Raw genomic sequence first — 20,000 nt, forward strand, 5'->3', positions numbered from 1 at the left:
AAAGATTCAGAATATCGGTGTATTTTGAAATCTTGTAAATATAAATACATCTTTATTGGTAATGACTTATATATTTGGTAATACAGAGAGTTCGTTTTGGTTTGAAGATGAATTGGTAGGAATATGTTTTTTATAAACTGGAATTACAATGGATTTTTATTTTTAACATGTTTCCACGCTATTAAAATCCGTGGGCTCAAAATGTAAATTCTTTGTAGTCTGTTATTTAATTCTTGAAGGTCAAATTTGCCAATGTAATGTTACATTTTTTTAATATAAAAATTGTCATTTGTTTCGTTAAATCAAAACTAAAAGTATTAGATTTTGAAAATATTTGACTATACTTTTACTCAAATATTGTAAATCTATTTTCTAATTTATAACGCACTGCATTATTCCGATTTATTGCTATTACGGTTCGTAAATCATTTTTAAATTCTGATTTTATAATATTTATAATTTGATTCTTAATATTATGCCACTATTGCCGACTCTTTTCTGTCAATATTTTTTTTTTGTTAACAATGTAATAAAATTATTTTATATATAGACCTGAATTTTCTTTAGTATAATGTCTTTAAATTGGTAATTTGTTCAGTGAACTTAAATTGATAATTATTATTGCATGATAAAACAATTTGATTGTATATAATAATATAAAATTAAAATTAATTTTTGTTCTTTATAAAAACAGACTAGTTTATTTGAATTGCTATTTAATTGTCCTGTTTTATTTAGGACTTAAATAATGGCGTCACATTATCGTAAAACTCTTCCATCGGCTGATGCTGCACTGGCATCAGAAGTTTTTGATCGTTTTTGCACTGCTTCTACAATGAAGACTATTCTTGGTCATTTTCGACATCTATGTGAAATATTATGCATCAAGCCTACTAATTTTCCTCAATTTTACCCAAAACTTAAGGTAAGTTTTTAATTGCATAATTTAAGAATTTATTTAATTTAAGTTATTATTGTTTATTTAAATGTGTAGGTATATTATATTTATTTTTATTTAAACTTTAGAACATTAATTAATTATTATTAATTACAATTAAATTCTTTATATATATATATATATATATAGCTTTTATTAAAATTGTAACTAATTATTTTCTAGACTATGCTATGTTCATGGAAAGCAAAAGCTTTATGGAATAAATTTGATAAAAAAGCAAGTCACAAGTGTTATAATCGTGGAAAAAACTTGTATGAATACTAGGGTAAATTTAAATTGTATTATTATTTATTCTTTTTTAAACTAAGTTAAATAAATTATTTAGGTTTTAATTATTGGTTCGGGACCTTGCGGATTACGTGCTGCTATTGAAGCTCAGCTTTTAGGTGCTAAAGTAGTTGTAGTAGAAAAGAGAGATCGTCTCTCAAGAAATAATGTACTTCATCTGTGGCCCTTCGTTATTCAAGACTTAAAATTACTTGGTGCAAAAAAATTTTTTGGTAAATTTTGTGCTGGTGCTATTGATCATATAAGTAAGATATAAATATTGGTTCATATTATTAAATTAGCTTTCTAATAATCACAACTATTTTTATAGGTATAAGACAGCTTCAATGTATTTTGCTAAAAGTTTCATTAATCCTAGGCGTTGAAATTCATGAAGGTGTCAGTTTTGATTCCCTTTCTCCGCCACCCGATAATGATGAAAGTATGTTTTAATTTAATTAATAGTGTTTTAATTTCAATACTATGTTATACATAGTATACTCACATAATACACCATACATAGTATATGTTTATAACAATATCAATGTTCAGACAAGTGTTGAATTTCATTTTAAATAATATTTTTTGTAACCAGAAGTCACATAGATCTCACTTCTTATTCTATTTAATTCATACTTAAAATTTATTAATTTATAACCTAATATAACAGTTTAATTTTTTTTGAAAAATGTTTGATGTCTGTATTATTTTTAATTGCTAAACAATAGAAATTGGATGGAGAGCTATCTTTAGTCCATTAGATCATCCCGTTTCTCAGTATGAATTTGATGTTCTTATTGGTGCTGATGGAAAACGAAATACATTGGAAGGTATGTATTCAATAAAAAATACTGTAATTTTATAACCAACATTTTATCATATTAATATGTTTTTATTAAATTGTATGATTTTTTTTATATTTATTATTTAGGTTTTAAAAGAAAAGAATTTCGTGGTAGGTTAGCAATTGCTATCACTGCTAACTTTATAAACAAACACACAGAAGCTGAAGCAAGGGTGGAAGAAATATCTGGAGTTGCTTTCATATTTAATCAAAAGTTTTTTAAAGATCTTTATCGGGAAACAGGAATTGATTTGGAAAATATTGTTTATTATAAAGACGAAACTCATTATTTTGTTATGACTGCCAAAAAACATAGTTTGATTGATAAAGGTGTTATATTAAATGTATGTATAAATTTTTATATAATTGAAAATCCCTAATAACTAGAAGTCAGGTTAATATTTTCTTAAAATATATGATGTTTTTATGTTATTATAATAGGCAATATATTCTTCTAATATGAATTAAATATTTGTTATTGATCGATATTTTGATTTTGTATTCTATATTTTCTATGTAAATTAAATGTGTTATATTCAAAAAATGTCTACAGCTAACTAAATATTTTTGGTCTTAAATTATGCAGTTTTTTTTTGTGCCAAAAATACTTACCTTTTGATTGAACATGTAGTCTGTTTTTCTTAAGAAACATACTTGGTGTAAGAGTATAATATGATTAATGAAGTCTTGCTCCCATACACTTGTATAGTCTTAAAAAATACAAAAATCATAAAATTCTGACATCTAATAATTTAATAAATAGTTATGTTTTAATTTTCTCCTCATCCATGTACATTTTACCTATAGGATTATGCTGATGTTGCTAAGTTATTAGCCTTAGAAAATATTAATAAGGAAGCATTAACAGAATATGCTAAAGAAGCTGCAAATTTTTCAACAAATTACTCATTGCCTCAACTTGAATTTGCTGTTAATCATTATGGTCAACCAGATGTAGCTATGTTTGATTTTACTTCAATGTATGCTGCTGAAAATGCTAGTCATGTGATCCAAAGAAATGGTCATAAACTTTTGACTACATTAGTTGGAGATAGCTTACTAGAGGTATAAAGTATTATGATATTTTTTTATTTAAAAAATATTAATTTTATTTTTATCATACTATATTTTTAGCCATTTTGGCCAACTGGCTCTGGTTGTGCTCGTGGTTTTTTGAGTTCAATGGATACCTGTTGGGCTATTAGACATTGGGGTTCTCCTGACTCTAATCCATTAGATGTATTAGCTGAACGAGAGTCAATTTATCATATTCTTGGTCAAACAACACCTGAAAATCTACATAAAAATATAGTCGGCTACACTGTTGATCCTCATACAAGATATCCAAATCTAAATACACATGCTGTTTTACCTATGCAAGTTGTACATTTATTTGATTGTGATGACAAGACTGTTGTGGAAAAACTTCTTAAAGCTCCTCGCCAAACAATTACTCCAGTGCAAGATGTTCCAAAAAAACGTCGACGGAAAGGTAAACTATCATAATAATTTGTTTTTTATTTTATGTTTATAATTATTTTTCTCATTAAAAATATTTTTATTTAAACATTTGAAAACAGTCCGTTTGGCTGCACTTGATCCTGCAATAAAGGGTGAATAATATAAAATACACAAAACTTATTCGTGTGTAGTACTGTGTTCTCTAACCGTGTGTTTTTTGTTATTTTTATTTACATATAAATATTAAACAATAGTATTTAAATATATATGAGTAGTTATTAATTTATATAGTGTATTTTTTTAGAAAGTCAAGTAAATCAAGAAACATTACATCATTGGTTAAAAACTCAAGTTGAACCCTACGATTCAATATCTGTTGAAGATTTTGCAAAATCATTTAAAAATGGGTTAGCATTATGTGCAATTATACATAGGTACCGTCCAGATTTGGTAGATTTCTATACTCTTTCATCTTCTGATGTGGCAAAAAATAATCAATTAGCTTTTGATATTTTAGAACATGAATTTGGAATTCCACCAGTAAGTTTATTTTATATTATTTTTGATATTGAATATTATATTTACATATTTATTTTTTAGATAATGTCTGGTACTGAAATGGAACAGTGTGATATACCTGATATTTTAGCCATGCTATCTTATTTGTCACAAGTGTATGATACATTCAGACGAGAAATTCCACACATAAATCATCCAAAATTGGTATTTAATTTATTTTATATAAATCAATTTAAATAATTCAATATTATTTTTAAAAAAATTTTAGGAAGACAGTGATCATGGACCTACGCCAGCAGAAAGTCGTTTTAGAATTCATGTCGCTAGAAATAATATGCTTGCTCCGTATTCAAAACCTTCTACATTGGTAAAACCTATTTCGCAGTCACGAAAACGTTCAGGTGTTAATAATATATCTACTATTGATAAAAGTACTTCTTCTATGCAAAGACGAAATAGAAAGCGGCGTACTAACATAAATAATGGGTCATTGGTAAGTTAATTACAATTTACTGTATTTGATAATATCATTTTTTTTTAAATATTTATATCATATAAAATGTATTTAAGTAATGACTGAATTTAATACAAAAAAAATATTAATATTTTTGCTAATAATAAGGCACAAATAAAAAAAAGACTACATTTACGGATGCAGCAAATTTATATAAGAGAACCTGAAGAAGATGAGTTTTTAGAAAATAATCATGAAAAGTTTAAAGAACGAGCTAGAGAGTTGGAGAAAAAATTGTTTCCAAGTGTAAGGAGAATGTGTTAAAAACTGTGATTATTGTGTTGGTGTGTGAATATTTTTATTAACTTATCCAAATAATAAATTATTTATCAACTAAATAGTATAGTTATTTTAAATTATTAAAATGACTATTCTAATAATAATTACTAATAATTTAGTTATATGATACGTAATTATATATTTTATAATATTATTTATCAGTTTTATTCATCCTCTAAAATTGTTATTTTATTTAATGAAATACTAGTTACAACAGCAATTGTCCTCCTTTTTAAGGTACTATAGACAATTGCTACTGTATTAAATTATTTTGAACTAATTTGTGTATGTTTTTGATACAATTTTTAAAACAATTAAGTTAATTAGTTATACATTAAATGAATTAATAAGTGATATGTTTTGTGCCTTAATGATTATGTGTGTCAAACTGTTACTAAACCAATTTAAGCAGGTTCAGGAATTAAAATTTAGGAATTGAATTAAAACTAAAAACAAAAAAATTACTTTAAAATCCTCTTATATTTGTGAATTGTGAAATGCTTAATCTTAAATTGTATATTTTCATATTTATCTTTTAAGTATTTGTGACTGACTTAATTTAATATTGTGATATTGTTGTATTTGCAAATAACAATAGAGCACCTATGGTGGAGAAAGGTGTGTTTGTATAATACCAATATATAATTGTAATAGTGTACTATATTCATAATTGTGTTTTCTTTTTAATTTTTAATTTTATTATTTAAGCCACGAGACAGTCGTGTACAAGAAGATTGTTCTTCACCACGATATAAAATGGAGGAAGATATTTCAGTAAGAGCCAAAGAAATTGAAGCAAAGCTTAAAGGTGGCCCAGCACCTGATAAAAAACCTAAAGATCTCATGAGAGCTATTGGTATAATTATAAGATTAATTTTATAGTTTATTAATTATTTTACATACATATATGTAATTATTACATATGTAAAACATTTTACTATTATCTATGTATGATATTATTATTTGTTTATAGGAAAAATTGATAAAAGTGATTGGAATGTAAAAGAAATAGAACGGAAGATTGAAGAAAGTAAAGTAAATGCTAAGCATATTAAAAATGGTACTGAAAAAGTACCTAAATGGAGTCGCCCTCAATTTGATGATAAGGTATTACAATTAATAATATAATGATTTTTTTTACTTAAAAATTTAAATCAATAATTAAATATGATCTTTTTTAATAAAAAATGAAATATATTAGGTTAGCGCAATCAAGAAAAAACTTCATGTAAAAGGATATCAAGATAATATCAACAATGACAAAAAATTCTTTGAAATTGATGATAATTTAAACAAACTAAATAGAAAAATTAAAGATGGAAATATTTTAGATCAAGGTTTACGTGGTGCTAATAAAGTTTCAGCAATGGCTGCACATTTAGCTACCATAAATAAACAGCCTGAACAGCCTTTACTTCAAAGATCTGTGAGTAAATTTTTCTTAATCTAATATTTTATACTTTAAGGATATTTAAAAAATTCAAAACGTAACATTCATTAAGAAAATATTATTGCAAAATGTTGTACATTTATATAAGCACCCTTTATAATAAAATATTTTAATTACTACCTAAGTTTATTTTAATAAAATTCGTGTTTTTTACCTCTTTATTGTATTAAATGAAAAATTGTGTCTAGAAATTGAAATGAAAATAAAAATAAAAATTTCTTATTTTTTTTTCTGGACTTTTCATTTTTATACATTTATATCTAATAATATATTGGTTTAATTTTTTTTAATATTTTTACAAACAAATTGAAATAAAAATTTATTTTCATTTAATATTTTTAGGGTACTAAAAATACTGTAATAATTCCACAAGGTGGAAGTGAAACATGTCATTTTTGTAAAAACCGTGTTTATTTAATGGAACGGTTAAGTGCAGAAGGCAGATTTTTTCACCGTGGTTGTTTCCGTTGTGAATATTGTCATACAACTCTGAGATTAAGTAATTATATGTATGACCGTGAAGGTAAATACGACAATCGTTTCTACTGTTCTCAACACTTCGGAATGTCTGGGACACAACAAATGAGATCTAGACGTAAACTTGAACAAAAGACTGAACCAGATTTAGGAATTAAACCAATTGTTTTAGCTAAAACTCCCGATAAAGTATGTTATTCATATTATGTTATAAAGCTTATTATTTATAATTTATTTATATTAATTGTATATCAGACTAAGGCATCAATGGAATCATTAGATCGAGGTGAAACACCTGAACGAGTAGAGTTTGAAAATTTAGATTTAGAAGAAGATTTGGTCCTTAGTGAAATGGATGAAGATGAATGGACTGATCGTAATTTTGGTGCTTCAGCTAATGAAATGCTTTCTTCCGATGAATTATCTGAATTTAGGTTAGTACATACACTTTTAACTAATATTAACTTATTTCATGAGTATTGACAACATTTTGTTTTAGTGATAGTGAAAGTGACGAGAATCAAAACATAGAATTAAATGATGATAATCAAGAGAAAAAATTACTGCCAATAAATATTAATAATGAGAATATATGTAACATAAATGTTGAAGATGATGGTTTAAGTTCACAAAATGAGTCTGATGAGTCACAGGATCGTTTCAGCTACAAAGAATTCGATAGTGGTGGTAATACTATACATTTTTATATTTTAAACATATTTTTTTCTGAATTTAAAATTAGTTAAATATTTTTTATGATTAAGTGTCTTATAATAAACTTGCATACATTAAATACATTTTAGATGATGAAAGTGACACAGCAACTGAAGGTGAAGAAGAAATTAAGGCACGGGAAATAAGAAAACAAGAAGTTTGTTTACGTATCCCTAATATATCATCTGCTACTACAGATACTGGATCTGATACAGAGGTGATATTTTTTACGCCTCCCAAATCAATAGAAAATTCTTTAAATAAAAATAGTGAATCTATCATAAATGATGAATCCTCAAAATCAATCAAAACAAATATTAATACAAATACATTTAATGTTGAAGAATCTCTTAATTCATTAAATACTAATTTTATTAATAATCTTGAATATACAGATAGTTGTAGTCTCAATAATAATCTTGAAAGTACAAATACTAATGTTCAAAAATGTGATGTCACATTTAATAATATTATTACAAATGATAATATTGTGAAAAATGCATCTTCATCATCATTAAATTCCTGTCTTCAAAATAAGTCTAAAAATGAATGTGTGCAGGAAATGGAAAATGTTTCAAATCCTCAATCAAAATTGGAAAAGAATGACATGTTTTTAAATGATAATGATTATTTAAATGAAATAGAAACTTCTGAAATTTCAATAGGTTGTATAAAAAATGATACAAAAAATCAATCTAAAATTAATAAAATTAGTTCTAGCTTAAAAGTTCATGATGATTTGATTGAAGTTAATGATAATATTCAGTTAAATAGTTTTACTAATGACACCAATTTATCTAAAAAAATAATTGAAAATAAAAATTATAATAAGCCGAATAAATTAAATATGGTTACTACTGAACCTTATCCAAAATATACGCCTACGGTTGAAAAGGCTATTAAAAAGTATGAAAATAAACAACCAAAAAAAGAATGTATTGTTATGTAAATTTCAATATAGTAAAATAAATAATTAATACTTAAATATTCATCCATATACAGTCTGTATTATATATACATGTATGAAAAAATATTAAAATTTAAGCTAGAAATCATAGTACACAATCTTCACAGATATACATAATAAGCCTTTCTCTCAAGTATCATGGAATATAAACAATTCAGGTAAAAATAATTAGAATTTTGTGTTACTTGTGATTTCGTTGTGTTTCAATAATTTCATTTTTTGAATATAATATGTCTTCTGCATTTTAAAAATATTGTGAATTTAACTAATTTACAATAGGTACATATATGCCTATATGTAAATTTATCTATATTTATGTTGTAATATTCTTGTATATTTAAAATTGATTAAGGAGATACACTAACAAACTATTTGATGATAAACTTTAAACTTAAGATGATATTGTATCCCAATGTATTGTTTTCATTTTACTGAAGCATAACATATTATAATAATTTATATTCGTTAACTCTAATTTTGTATTGTTTACTCAAATATTAGAATGAATTGACATATTATCAAAATTAAAGGTAAGAACATTATTTGTGTTCTCTCATTAGATTTTTAAATGAGTGATGAGTATGTTATATATTAGTACGTATTTTAAATTTTTCATAATTTGCTTAAAAATAAAATATTGTTAAAAAAACTAATGAGAGTACACGGGTGATATTCATACACTTAATTTTGACAATAGGTCTATTCATTCTAATATTTGAGCTAACTACACAAAATAGTAACTGATATTTGTATATTTTGGTTAATATTTTATTATGGTTTAATAAGATGAAGCAAACACATATGGGTATAATATCCTTTTATTAATAATTGATTTTAACTGAAAATGAATTATAAGTTTAAAATATACATATAATTATTTTAACGCATTTATTCATTTAATTGGCTTTTGAAATTTGAATTTTCACTATTGAGGGGAAAGGCTTGTTTTGTATGTCTTATTTATTTTACTAAATTACATTTTATGTAATTAATATTATATTTATTGTATGATTGTTTTATTGTATTATCTAATCAAAGTTTGATTTAATGTTTATTAACTTATAACAAATAATCATAAATTTGTGTTGTATAATAAATTATAGAATGATTTATACCCAGATGCATTTATAATGTATATATATAATCAAAAGATTAAAATAATAGCTAATTAATTTCAGTATCTACCTTATAAGTATTATAACAAAAAATAAATATTATAAAACATTTTATTTATTAGTGTTTAGATAACAAAAGATATCATATTATATAGATATTTTATATTTTGATAACATCTTAAAAATGTTTGTATGTTATACATACATATATATATATATATATATATATATTAATATATGCATTCTGGTATTATAAAAATTATCATATTTTTCTCAAAACTTAATTTTTTGTTTTTTTAGGTTGCTACTGATTTTTATACATCAAGTTCTGGTAGTAGTAATTCTGCTACAGAAATATCTACAGATTCTGAATTTGAGCGAGATGATAAAACCCCAACAAGACACAGTATTCCAAATATAATTGTAAGCGAAAGTATTCAATCAAAACGTAAGGTAGAAGAAACAAAAGTTGATCCTTTAGTACCAGAAAATCCTAAAATTGCAGAAATAGTAAATCGAGCTCAAAATCGACCAAATTTTATTCCATTTACTAATCCTGGATATGAACTTAATCGAACACAGTCTACAGAAGGTATTGCTACTAAACGTTCATTGGAATTGAAAAAGTTGTACTTGTTAGCTGGTAATGGTAATGGAATAGCGGTTAAAAAATCTGGCTCAGCTGTAACTTTAGATACAAAATTTAAAAGCTTTGTTGATCAAATATCTGAGTGTCAAAAAAAATTAAACCCTGCACCAGTACCCAGTCCTACTATGCAAGCATTCTTACAAAACGTAAGTCCTGTTGTCAATAAAAATGAGAAAAAATCAAAAGAATTATCAGAGATTAATGAATTTAAACATGTCTGTTTAAAACATTCTGAAAAAAATAATGACTGTAATGAGAACAACGAAACTAATAATAAAGTAATAGAAATAATTAATACTCAGTATCAAGAACACGATAACGAATTACGTCCCCGTAGTCCAGCTCATGAAACTTCTATAATTGTACCAGAATTTAATCGTTCCCAAATAGAAAATAAAATTGAATCGGATTCTTTATCAACAGATACTTCGACGGATACTGAAAATGATTTAGAAATTCCTGATATTTCATCTGATGATAAAGATATTCCAATAGAAAACCATAGTTTACCAAAATTAGAAATCCATAACTCTCGAGGTGAACTTATGAATGATATAGAACAAAAAGAACAAATAAATGAATCTGAATGCATACCAAAATATTCAGATAATGGATTTAATAAAATAATTACAGTTCCAAGTCCAATAAAAGATAAAAATGTTAGAAATGGGGAAATATTAAAACATGTTTCAACTACTGCTGATTTATTTATGAATGAAGTTTCAAAACCTAATTGTGCTGAAATAATTCATCCTGAATCTTATGCTCATGTGTCTGATTATAATAATGATGATGATCATACTATTGAGGGACAAACTGAAACAGAACTTTCTGATTGGGCAAGAGATGATGATGTTGGAGTATCTGAAGCTTGGGACGATTTTGTACATGTACCAATAAAATCATTAACATATAGAAAACATCAGAGGCCTAAATCAAAACGTAAACCTAGAAATTCTCCAAAGAAACGACCCAATGAAGATTTAGATGAATATGGACATGTCTGTGGAAAAATTGATAGTGATAACATTGAGTTCATGGATACCATTAGTGACAATGATAGTAATGAACACGTTGCTGCATTAAATCAAACATTGCTACACAATACTGGTTATGTGGAATTTGTAACCAACCCTCAAATGGACGATGAGCTTAAAACACCTGTTGTAGAGACGTTGAATGCTATTTATAACATGTCAGTTGATAAAGATGATAATGATACTACAACGACCAGTGATCTAGTGACTGTGATGGATTTCAATGATAAAAATAATATTGACGATGATGCATTAACTCCAATTGCTAATGAAGATTGTAATAAAACCTATCAGAATTATGTGAAACGTTTGCAGGAAAAAATTACACCATTTAATAGTATAAGAGATTCCATTGATGTACGTAAAATGAAAAAAAATAGCAAGGGAGAAAAATTAGATGAAAACAATTTAAAAGAACAAAATGAACAAGAACAAAATTCTACTACTTATAAACTTCAACAAATAACAAAGGAGAGAATGAAAGAAAAAAATTTAATTCATGATATGGTTATGAGTAAAATAACAAGTAAATCACCTCATGAAAAAAAACCACGTCGTAACAGAAGTTCACTTTTTTCTCCAGAATCTCATACAGAAAATTTTGAATTCGCAAAACCATTTCCTGTTCACCAATGTAATGCAGATGTACAACTTCGACCTACTTCTCTTTTAATTCCTACAAAAAGTCCCTTAAGTGATCGAAAAATGTGTCCAACTCAACAGATATCATGTTCAGAAGCATTTTCATTGCCCGATATAAGAAGGGCACTATTTGATGAAAATACCCCAACATCTAGTATTGCTGAAATATTAAAGTCCACCGAAGAAATACGTGAAAACGCTAGGGCCAGAGCTAGATTAAAGAGTGATTCTGAATTGGGTATAAGTCCTGAAGATAAAATTAGACAACTCAGAGAAAAGTTGGAACGTCGAAGAGCAGTAAAAAACAATTGTAGTGGACTTTCATTACTAACAAAAAGTAAAAGTTGTCAATCAATTGATGAATTTGATCTTGATATTGCATTAGTAAGCTTTTAAAATACTAAAATCAGATAACTATATTATTACTAATTATATATATTTATTTATATTTTTTAATCATCAAATTTTAGTGTGATACACCAAAAAGAAACGAACAAAATATAATGAATGATCGACCTGAAAGAAAACGTAGTATTACTCAAACTGTTATGGCTGCAATTTTTCAAAAAAAGTCACCATCACCGAATAAAATCCGTTCTCCACCTAGTCAACCAACATCTCCATCTAGATTTAAATTTTTAATAAGTGGCAAAATAAAAGAAAAATCTCAGGTAATTTTTTAAATATTTTAATTTATAGTTTAACATAAGTATTAAGCTATACAAATATTTTGTGGTGACGTGTGAAAAATGTAATAGGGGTAGACAATTAAGGAAATAATATCAAAAAAAATATTTTATCATTAAAAGAAATAAACAAAGAAAGTAAAACATCCATATTTGAATACAATTTAATTCAATTTGCTTATTTTGTTTTGTTGCAAATACATCTATAATACTCTAAATAAATATTAGATCTTTAGATAATTCACCTCACTTTTTTTTTTCAATTACTTAAGTAAAGTAAAAGCCTATCATTTGTCATTAAAATTATATTTATATTATATTTGATATATTTTAAAGTAATCATCGATCATACATTAATTGTCTTACAAAAATATTAAACATTTTATACATTAACCATGAACGTGATTAGAATGCTACTAATTTAATATCACACTGAAACATGTTTCTTTTGTGTATTTATTTTGGTAATATACTACGATGTCCTCCTGTTTACACTACCTTACACCTGTCATTAATAATAAGATACACTTCAATACGTCTCAGTCGATTCAATAACGTAATTGGAATGGCGATTAATGTATCAATAAAATATTATACATAGATATTATATCATCTTATAGAATCAGTTGAAATAACATTTTATTTATAAAATCATGAAGATGAAATACTATTGTAGTATTCACTATATAATTACTAATTTCTTTTAAAATTTTAATTATTAGATCAATTCGGGGAGATAATGAGACATTTGTCTACCTTGACTAATACATGTGTTGCCACTGCAAACATTAAGATAAATTTATTATTAATAGGATTATGATTGGAAAGAAAAAAATAAAAAATTATTCCAGATAATTATTTAGTTTTAAAGTAATTGTAAAAGTATTTAAAAAAAAAACTGAAATCATTTATAAATTTTAAATGAAAATGCATATCACCTTTACAATTTAAGTTTTATTTTTTTGGTATACATTTATATATTTGGTACTAATTAAAATTATTAATTATTATCTGATGATTAATTTTATCTTTTAAATTTCAGTCGGCAGATAATGTTTCTACGTTCATTGGAGATTATGTATGTCCTTTTAGAGCAGTTTTTTTGTATTGTAAAATCTTATTATTTAAAAATAATATTTAGAATCTTAGAACTGTTTATTATAAGTTTAATAATTAAATAATGCATAGATTGTAGATTATTTGGTAGCTTACACATATTAGATTCTATTGCTTTATTTTCTTGATTGTAATGCAGTTGCAGTATGTACATTGTACATAATCAATCAATATATTTATGAATATCTTAAACACCTTAGTGGCTTGGTCACATATCTCAAACATCTTAATTTTCTAAAATTAATTACAAAATTTGTTGAAATGCATCTAATGTAGTTCTCACTATTCTTGTACCATACTATTTTTATACTGTGTGAATAAAAAATAATATTACAATAAAATTATTATTTAAGTCATTCAAAATGTATAGGTTACCTAGTGTTTTCTAACTATTTCATTATTTCTTAGTGAACTTTTAGAACAATAAAAATGAACTATTAATCTTGTACAACATATTATTTATTGATTAAAAATTAATAATCATTAGTAAAATTTGCTATTAAAAAAAAAATGGCATTAAAATGTTTACTATTTTATTAAATATCCAATCATAAAACATGAGAATTTTATTAGGTATTATCATTGATTATTATATTATATAATGTATACGATTACAATTTCAGTAGTATCATCGTATTATATATTATAGATAAATATTAATAATTATTTGTTGCATTTGTAATTAAAAATTTAAAACACTAACTATTGAATATTTTATAATTATTTTATAAATTTTAAATAATTAAATAGCCATTTAAAGTATAATAACAAGTTCAATGTTCCTCAGGATAAATTTCAATAATATACATAATAATCCTGAAATATTTGTTTGTATTGCTTTAAATTAACAACTTACACACTGAATTTTACAAACATTAAATCAATATTATTTTAATATTTTATGTATAATAATGAGACATTTTAGTTTCAGTTAATTTAAATTCTTGTTCACTACAATAATAACAATTATTTACTTTTTAGGATAAAAAATTAATTCCAGCTGCTGGAGATAAACCTGTGCAATATAAATCAAATAGTGAATCTGAAATCAGACGTCGCTTAATAGATTCATTGGCTCCTCCTATACCACCACTACCATCCTGCTATAATATTGATAATCTACAATTATTAGGTACATATTTAAAATGTAAAAATGTATGGTATAATAAATATACAAATTAAACATATTCTTCTTATAGAAACTGATGTCACTATAGATGAATCCAAAAAAAACAAAGTTGATGATGATTATAGTATTCATAACGTAGATGGTAGAATGTCAAAGTCTGAGATTAAAATTGCTAGACAATCCCAACGGAAAAGGTATTGTACATATAATTTATAAATTTATTTTATTAACGGAAATATTGTTTTAACAATTAAAGATTGCGTATTGCACAAGAAGTTCAAAGGAAATTGGAAGAATTGGATGTTAAGCTGAAAACTTTAGAAGCTGAAGGGGTTGAAGTAGAGAAGAAACTTAGAGGAGAAGGTAAAGAAATAGTTATTATATATAATATCTGTATGTATGTGATTAAAAACATTAGTAAGATTAATATTTTATAGTGTTTTTAGATTTTAAACAAAAACATTAAACTATTGTTTAACAATAAATTAAAAAAGATATGTTAATGCATTTTCTATTTAGTATAAAAACACTTATAGAAAGTAAAAAATTCATGTAGTAACTCTCTATATTAGAAATTCAATATAATGTTATTTCATTTAATTTTTCAGAAATGTGAGTAACCACTTAAGTTAAATTGTTTTGGCAAACTGATCATAGTTTAGATTTTTTAAATTCAATGGTTTATCTTATTTTTTTCTTTAAATTTAACAACACCAGCTGCTTCTGTAACTCGCTAAATTTTATAGTTGTATATTATATTGGTTGTAATCTTTAATTTAGGAGGTGAAAAAAATGAAGATGAACCATCTCTTTTACACACTTATTGTGAACTAATGAGTGAAGTGAATCGATTGAGAAGAGAAGAACGTGAATTAGGATTACAAGCACAAGAATTAGAAATAGAAGATAATCTGGCAAGGTGTGAGACAATCAGTCCAAATGGTAATTACAGTTTAAAATTGCATGTTTTAAATACTTTTTAATATTTTATTATTATAGAATGATGTGTAAAAAGATTTTGATCTAGCATCATTTTATAAAATTACAGAGTTTGGCTCTGATTCCAATTGTTTGGCCAGCATTCACCGCACAAACCATGTTCTTACAAAATTATTCCCCTTATATGTCTTAATAGTATTCTATTACTTCAATTTATTTACTTCCTAAATCACTTAATATTTAAGTTACCTAACTATATAATATAATAACTAAAATCAAAATTTGGTTTTGCTATAAAGGTAATACTAATGCTATTAAAGGTAACTATTTAAATACTTATAATACTAATATAATATTCACTTCAAGAATAATTAATATTTATTTTATCCAAAATAGAATAAATGTTTTTAAATTTGAATATTATTTTAGCTCATCTTGACTACTATTATTAACAGTAATAGTATAATATTTAAATTAAATGAATCAAATCATGTATGTGATGTGTTAAATCTTCTATTGTATTGTACATACTACATGTACATTTAAAATATGCTGTATTAAAATCAATTTATCGAAGTTCTAGATATGATATTATACTTGCATTATTAATGTACATATGTAAAATTTGATTAAATAATAAAAAATTATTTGTTAGTCGTATTTCACTTTTTAGATTTGTACATTATGTATGGAAACCAAAAAATTAGTATGCTTGTTGAGTATCATTAATTTTGTTTTATATTTTGAATGGCTTAGTAATTATAGGCTACAATATTATTAATAAATATTATGCTTTACTTTCTAACAAAATATGTTTATAAAACTAATTTAAACTGTTCAATCTATTAACCAATTAACTATTTTTTAACAATAAATCTACAATGATTTAAAAATAATTTTCCATAATATTATTATCATTACTTCAACTATAACCAATATATTAGATGAGATAAAAATTTTGTTTTGAGTAAATAGTTTACCAAAACCTATAACAGTACTTAATACATACATAAAGTAATGATTCAATACAAAGACACAAAGTTGTAGAACATAATAATTATTAGATATTTTCTTTAATAGTATGTATTAGGTTAAAAATATTAGCTTAAATTGGTAATCTAAAAAAAAAAATATCGCTGGTAAAATATTGTGTGACCAAAATGTCGCGTTGAAATATTGCAAAACCAATGCCAATGTGTATTGCAACAAAATATTTTCGTACATTATTATCGCATATCTGCATCTGTACCTTATCTTATCTAATCGTATCCACCTTTTACATAGCAATGCATTCCAGTATTCTGGTTTTTCATTTAATAATTTGTAAATTGTAATACTTTATACTGTCATTGTGACAGTACATATTAATATATTATATATTTATATGTATCGACTTTAATATCTATTTGCATTAATTTATTTGTATTGCTTACATCAATTTTGTTATATTATATAATATTGTTATGAGAGCATTTTTACAAAACAGACTGTTGCTATGGCTATATTATATGCTTTGAAATGTATGAAATTGTCTATTTATATTTTGTCTATTCGAAATAAAAAATAATAATATTAGAATTGTGATATTTTGATCAGGCGATATTTTGTTTTTGTGATATATTGGTTTTGCTATATTTTAGTTGCGATATTTTTTTAGTAATTTATTGAAATTTGAGGTGTATATTCAGATGATGACCAGCATTATAGGATACTATTTTAGAATAAAAGACATAAGAATGGATTTTAAATAGTATGTACTAAAATTCAAGTTAGTCCACCAGAAAGTTTTTAAATTATCTCTTTAAATAACTCAAATAATATTTATTACAGATTGTGAAATACATTTTAAACAAAAACAAAAAAAAAAATTACTTATAACTAAACTGTTAGTAGATAAGTTCAATATAATATTAAGTTAATTGAAAAATATATATGTAGTATATTGTGCAATTTTATTTGATCACATAACATTCAAACAGGTATACCTCATCTGATGGTATGGTATGGTTTGGTAGCATGTATGTATTATAGAGTAGTGTAATTATTCGTTTTTAAACTTATTAAATTTTGTTCTGATCCTCAAAACATCCGTGATAACCATCAAACCAACCGACCTAAATATACAACGCTATGTACATCAAACATTTGATATGGTAAGCTAACTTAATTTTTATGTTAACATCAGAATTTCAGTATATGATTTGTGATATCAATATATTATGTAATATAACATTTGTCCATAATCATTAATTGAATACTATAGGCTATAATTAAATTTATAAATTTTATGATAATTTTAAAAACATATTTTGAAATTATTACTAAAATCAGTATTTTAAAATTTGATTTGGTTAAAACACACATTAAAAATATAAAAAGATTATTATTATATTTATTTATTCATATAATTTTTTTTAACTTTTATATATTTGTTTATTTTTTTCTGTTTTTTTTTTTTTTTTGTTAATATTTAAAATATGGGATTGTTTTAAAAATACAAATTACCATTTGTATTTTACATATTTTAAAAGTATTAAATAAAATGTATTATTTCTATTTATAAAATTACTATATACAATTTAATATGTACACAATTAGAAGTACTAATTCATTTAATTTAGAAAAGACTTTAATTTAAGTACTTTTTAATATCTTAATTCAACCTTCATAAATAATTTAATTAAATTCTTTAAGTTGGTTTATAACAAATAATATTTTTGCATATAATATTGTCTTATATTATATCTGATAAATGATAATGTTTTATTTATTGATATTTTTTTTTTACATATTTATAATTTCGACATACTTTTCCATTATAAACATGATCAATATGTTACGAGTAATGATTTTTGGAACTAGTTGAAAAGCAATTGCCATTTAATAGATTATGTTAAAAGTTATATTTATTTCACTTATTGAGTATACATTCTTTAAATAAGTAATACTCATTATTTCAAATGCTATTTACGTTTTTGAAAAAAAAAATTTGCATTATTTCCAGTTGAAATAAAACAACATTTTGAGTCTTTTAATAATTATTATAATATTTACATTTTTACTTGTTTGAATAGCAACATTAATTTTTAATTTCATATTCTGAAGCAGAATATTTTTTTGGAGTTTCGGTACATAGAAACTGAAAATTGGAGTAGTTTATGAGTTATATATATTAAAATTTAGGTAAGGTTGTATAAATATTATAATATTATAAATATTCTACTTCAGAATATGAAATAAAAAATATATGTTGTCATTCAAAAAAGTAAAAAGCTTAATGAATATTTGATAAAAGATTTGTTCTGTTTATGTTATATATATTTATGGAATATAGAAAGTATTGTCTGGGCTATTTATCGGAAGTATTGCTGTAAGTAATAGGGTAAATTGCATAACAACTATACAGAGTATACAATTAGGTATTTTAATTTTATGTTTATCACATTATTGATTCATTCTGCAATTTTACACTTTCAGAACTATTAGGAATCATAGTAATCATATTGTACATAAATAATTATTGCTACATATTTTTGTAGGCTAATTATTGTTGTATGGTTTAAAATATTTAAGATATTTAAAATATATATATTTGTTTTATTATTTTAAAATTGTATTAAACATTTTAACTACCGCTTAATATTTTATTGATCTAATTCATTTTTTTTTTCTTGCAGACAACGATTGGAGCAAACTGTCAACAGCTCATTAGATATAATTGCTAAGCTATTTATTAATAATACTTGTACATTTCTGGTTGAAACAACGACAGAATCCCTACTAACAGGAACTTTTAGCTCACTTATTATTTAAGTTTATTTATGGAACAAATAATCATATTATATTTATTTTTATACTTGTTTTCTTCTTTTGTTTGTATTGTAAGTAAGCTAAAGTGTGATAGTTTTATTTTAATCAACGAGTCAAAGCTTTTATCCAGTATATAAAGTTACTTAAGTTTTAAAATCCTAAGCCAAAGCTAACAATTTATTTAATACAATTCATAAAATTTTGATTTTGTATAATCTGTGATATAATGTTTAGATTTATGACTCAATTGGGCCTTATATTTTAATTTTTAATATAAATATTATAAAAATTTTCAATTTTTTTAACACTACTTATCTTATTTTTTTGACATTCATATTATATTATTTTATTATTTTAACATTTATAATATTATATTCTAATTATTATTATGTTAGTTTTATTATTTTTATTAAATACAAAAATAAAT

The 20,000-nt window shown here is 24.1% G+C and overlaps 1 protein-coding gene across 1 annotated transcript in view; it reads left to right on the forward strand.

Annotated features, from left to right (window-relative positions):
• The window catches only part of LOC132930449 (F-actin-monooxygenase Mical), a 29,270-nt gene extending 9,348 nt beyond the window's left edge, over positions 1-19,922 (forward strand). Inside the window, 29 exon segments of the mRNA XM_060996330.1 lie at positions 739-925; positions 1,121-1,201; positions 1,203-1,223; positions 1,284-1,491; positions 1,557-1,667; positions 1,954-2,055; positions 2,157-2,413; positions 2,877-3,134; positions 3,204-3,561; positions 3,650-3,682; positions 3,835-4,070; positions 4,131-4,253; positions 4,318-4,542; positions 4,672-4,809; positions 5,551-5,698; positions 5,816-5,949; positions 6,044-6,268; positions 6,635-6,958; positions 7,025-7,203; positions 7,269-7,456; positions 7,573-7,700; positions 9,866-12,277; positions 12,364-12,564; positions 13,622-13,657; positions 14,677-14,827; positions 14,895-15,018; positions 15,081-15,187; positions 15,605-15,766; positions 19,441-19,922. Coding sequence (XP_060852313.1) covers positions 749-925; positions 1,121-1,201; positions 1,203-1,223; positions 1,284-1,491; positions 1,557-1,667; positions 1,954-2,055; positions 2,157-2,413; positions 2,877-3,134; positions 3,204-3,561; positions 3,650-3,682; positions 3,835-4,070; positions 4,131-4,253; positions 4,318-4,542; positions 4,672-4,809; positions 5,551-5,698; positions 5,816-5,949; positions 6,044-6,268; positions 6,635-6,958; positions 7,025-7,203; positions 7,269-7,456; positions 7,573-7,700; positions 9,866-12,277; positions 12,364-12,564; positions 13,622-13,657; positions 14,677-14,827; positions 14,895-15,018; positions 15,081-15,187; positions 15,605-15,766; positions 19,441-19,475 — 6,882 coding nt within the window. The 5' untranslated portion in view covers positions 739-748 and the 3' untranslated portion in view covers positions 19,476-19,922.
• Positions 19,923-20,000: the final 78 nt, after the last annotated feature.

Source organism: Rhopalosiphum padi, chromosome 4 (assembly GCF_020882245.1).
Source record: "Rhopalosiphum padi isolate XX-2018 chromosome 4, ASM2088224v1, whole genome shotgun sequence".
Lineage (NCBI taxonomy): Eukaryota > Metazoa > Arthropoda > Insecta > Hemiptera > Aphididae > Rhopalosiphum > Rhopalosiphum padi.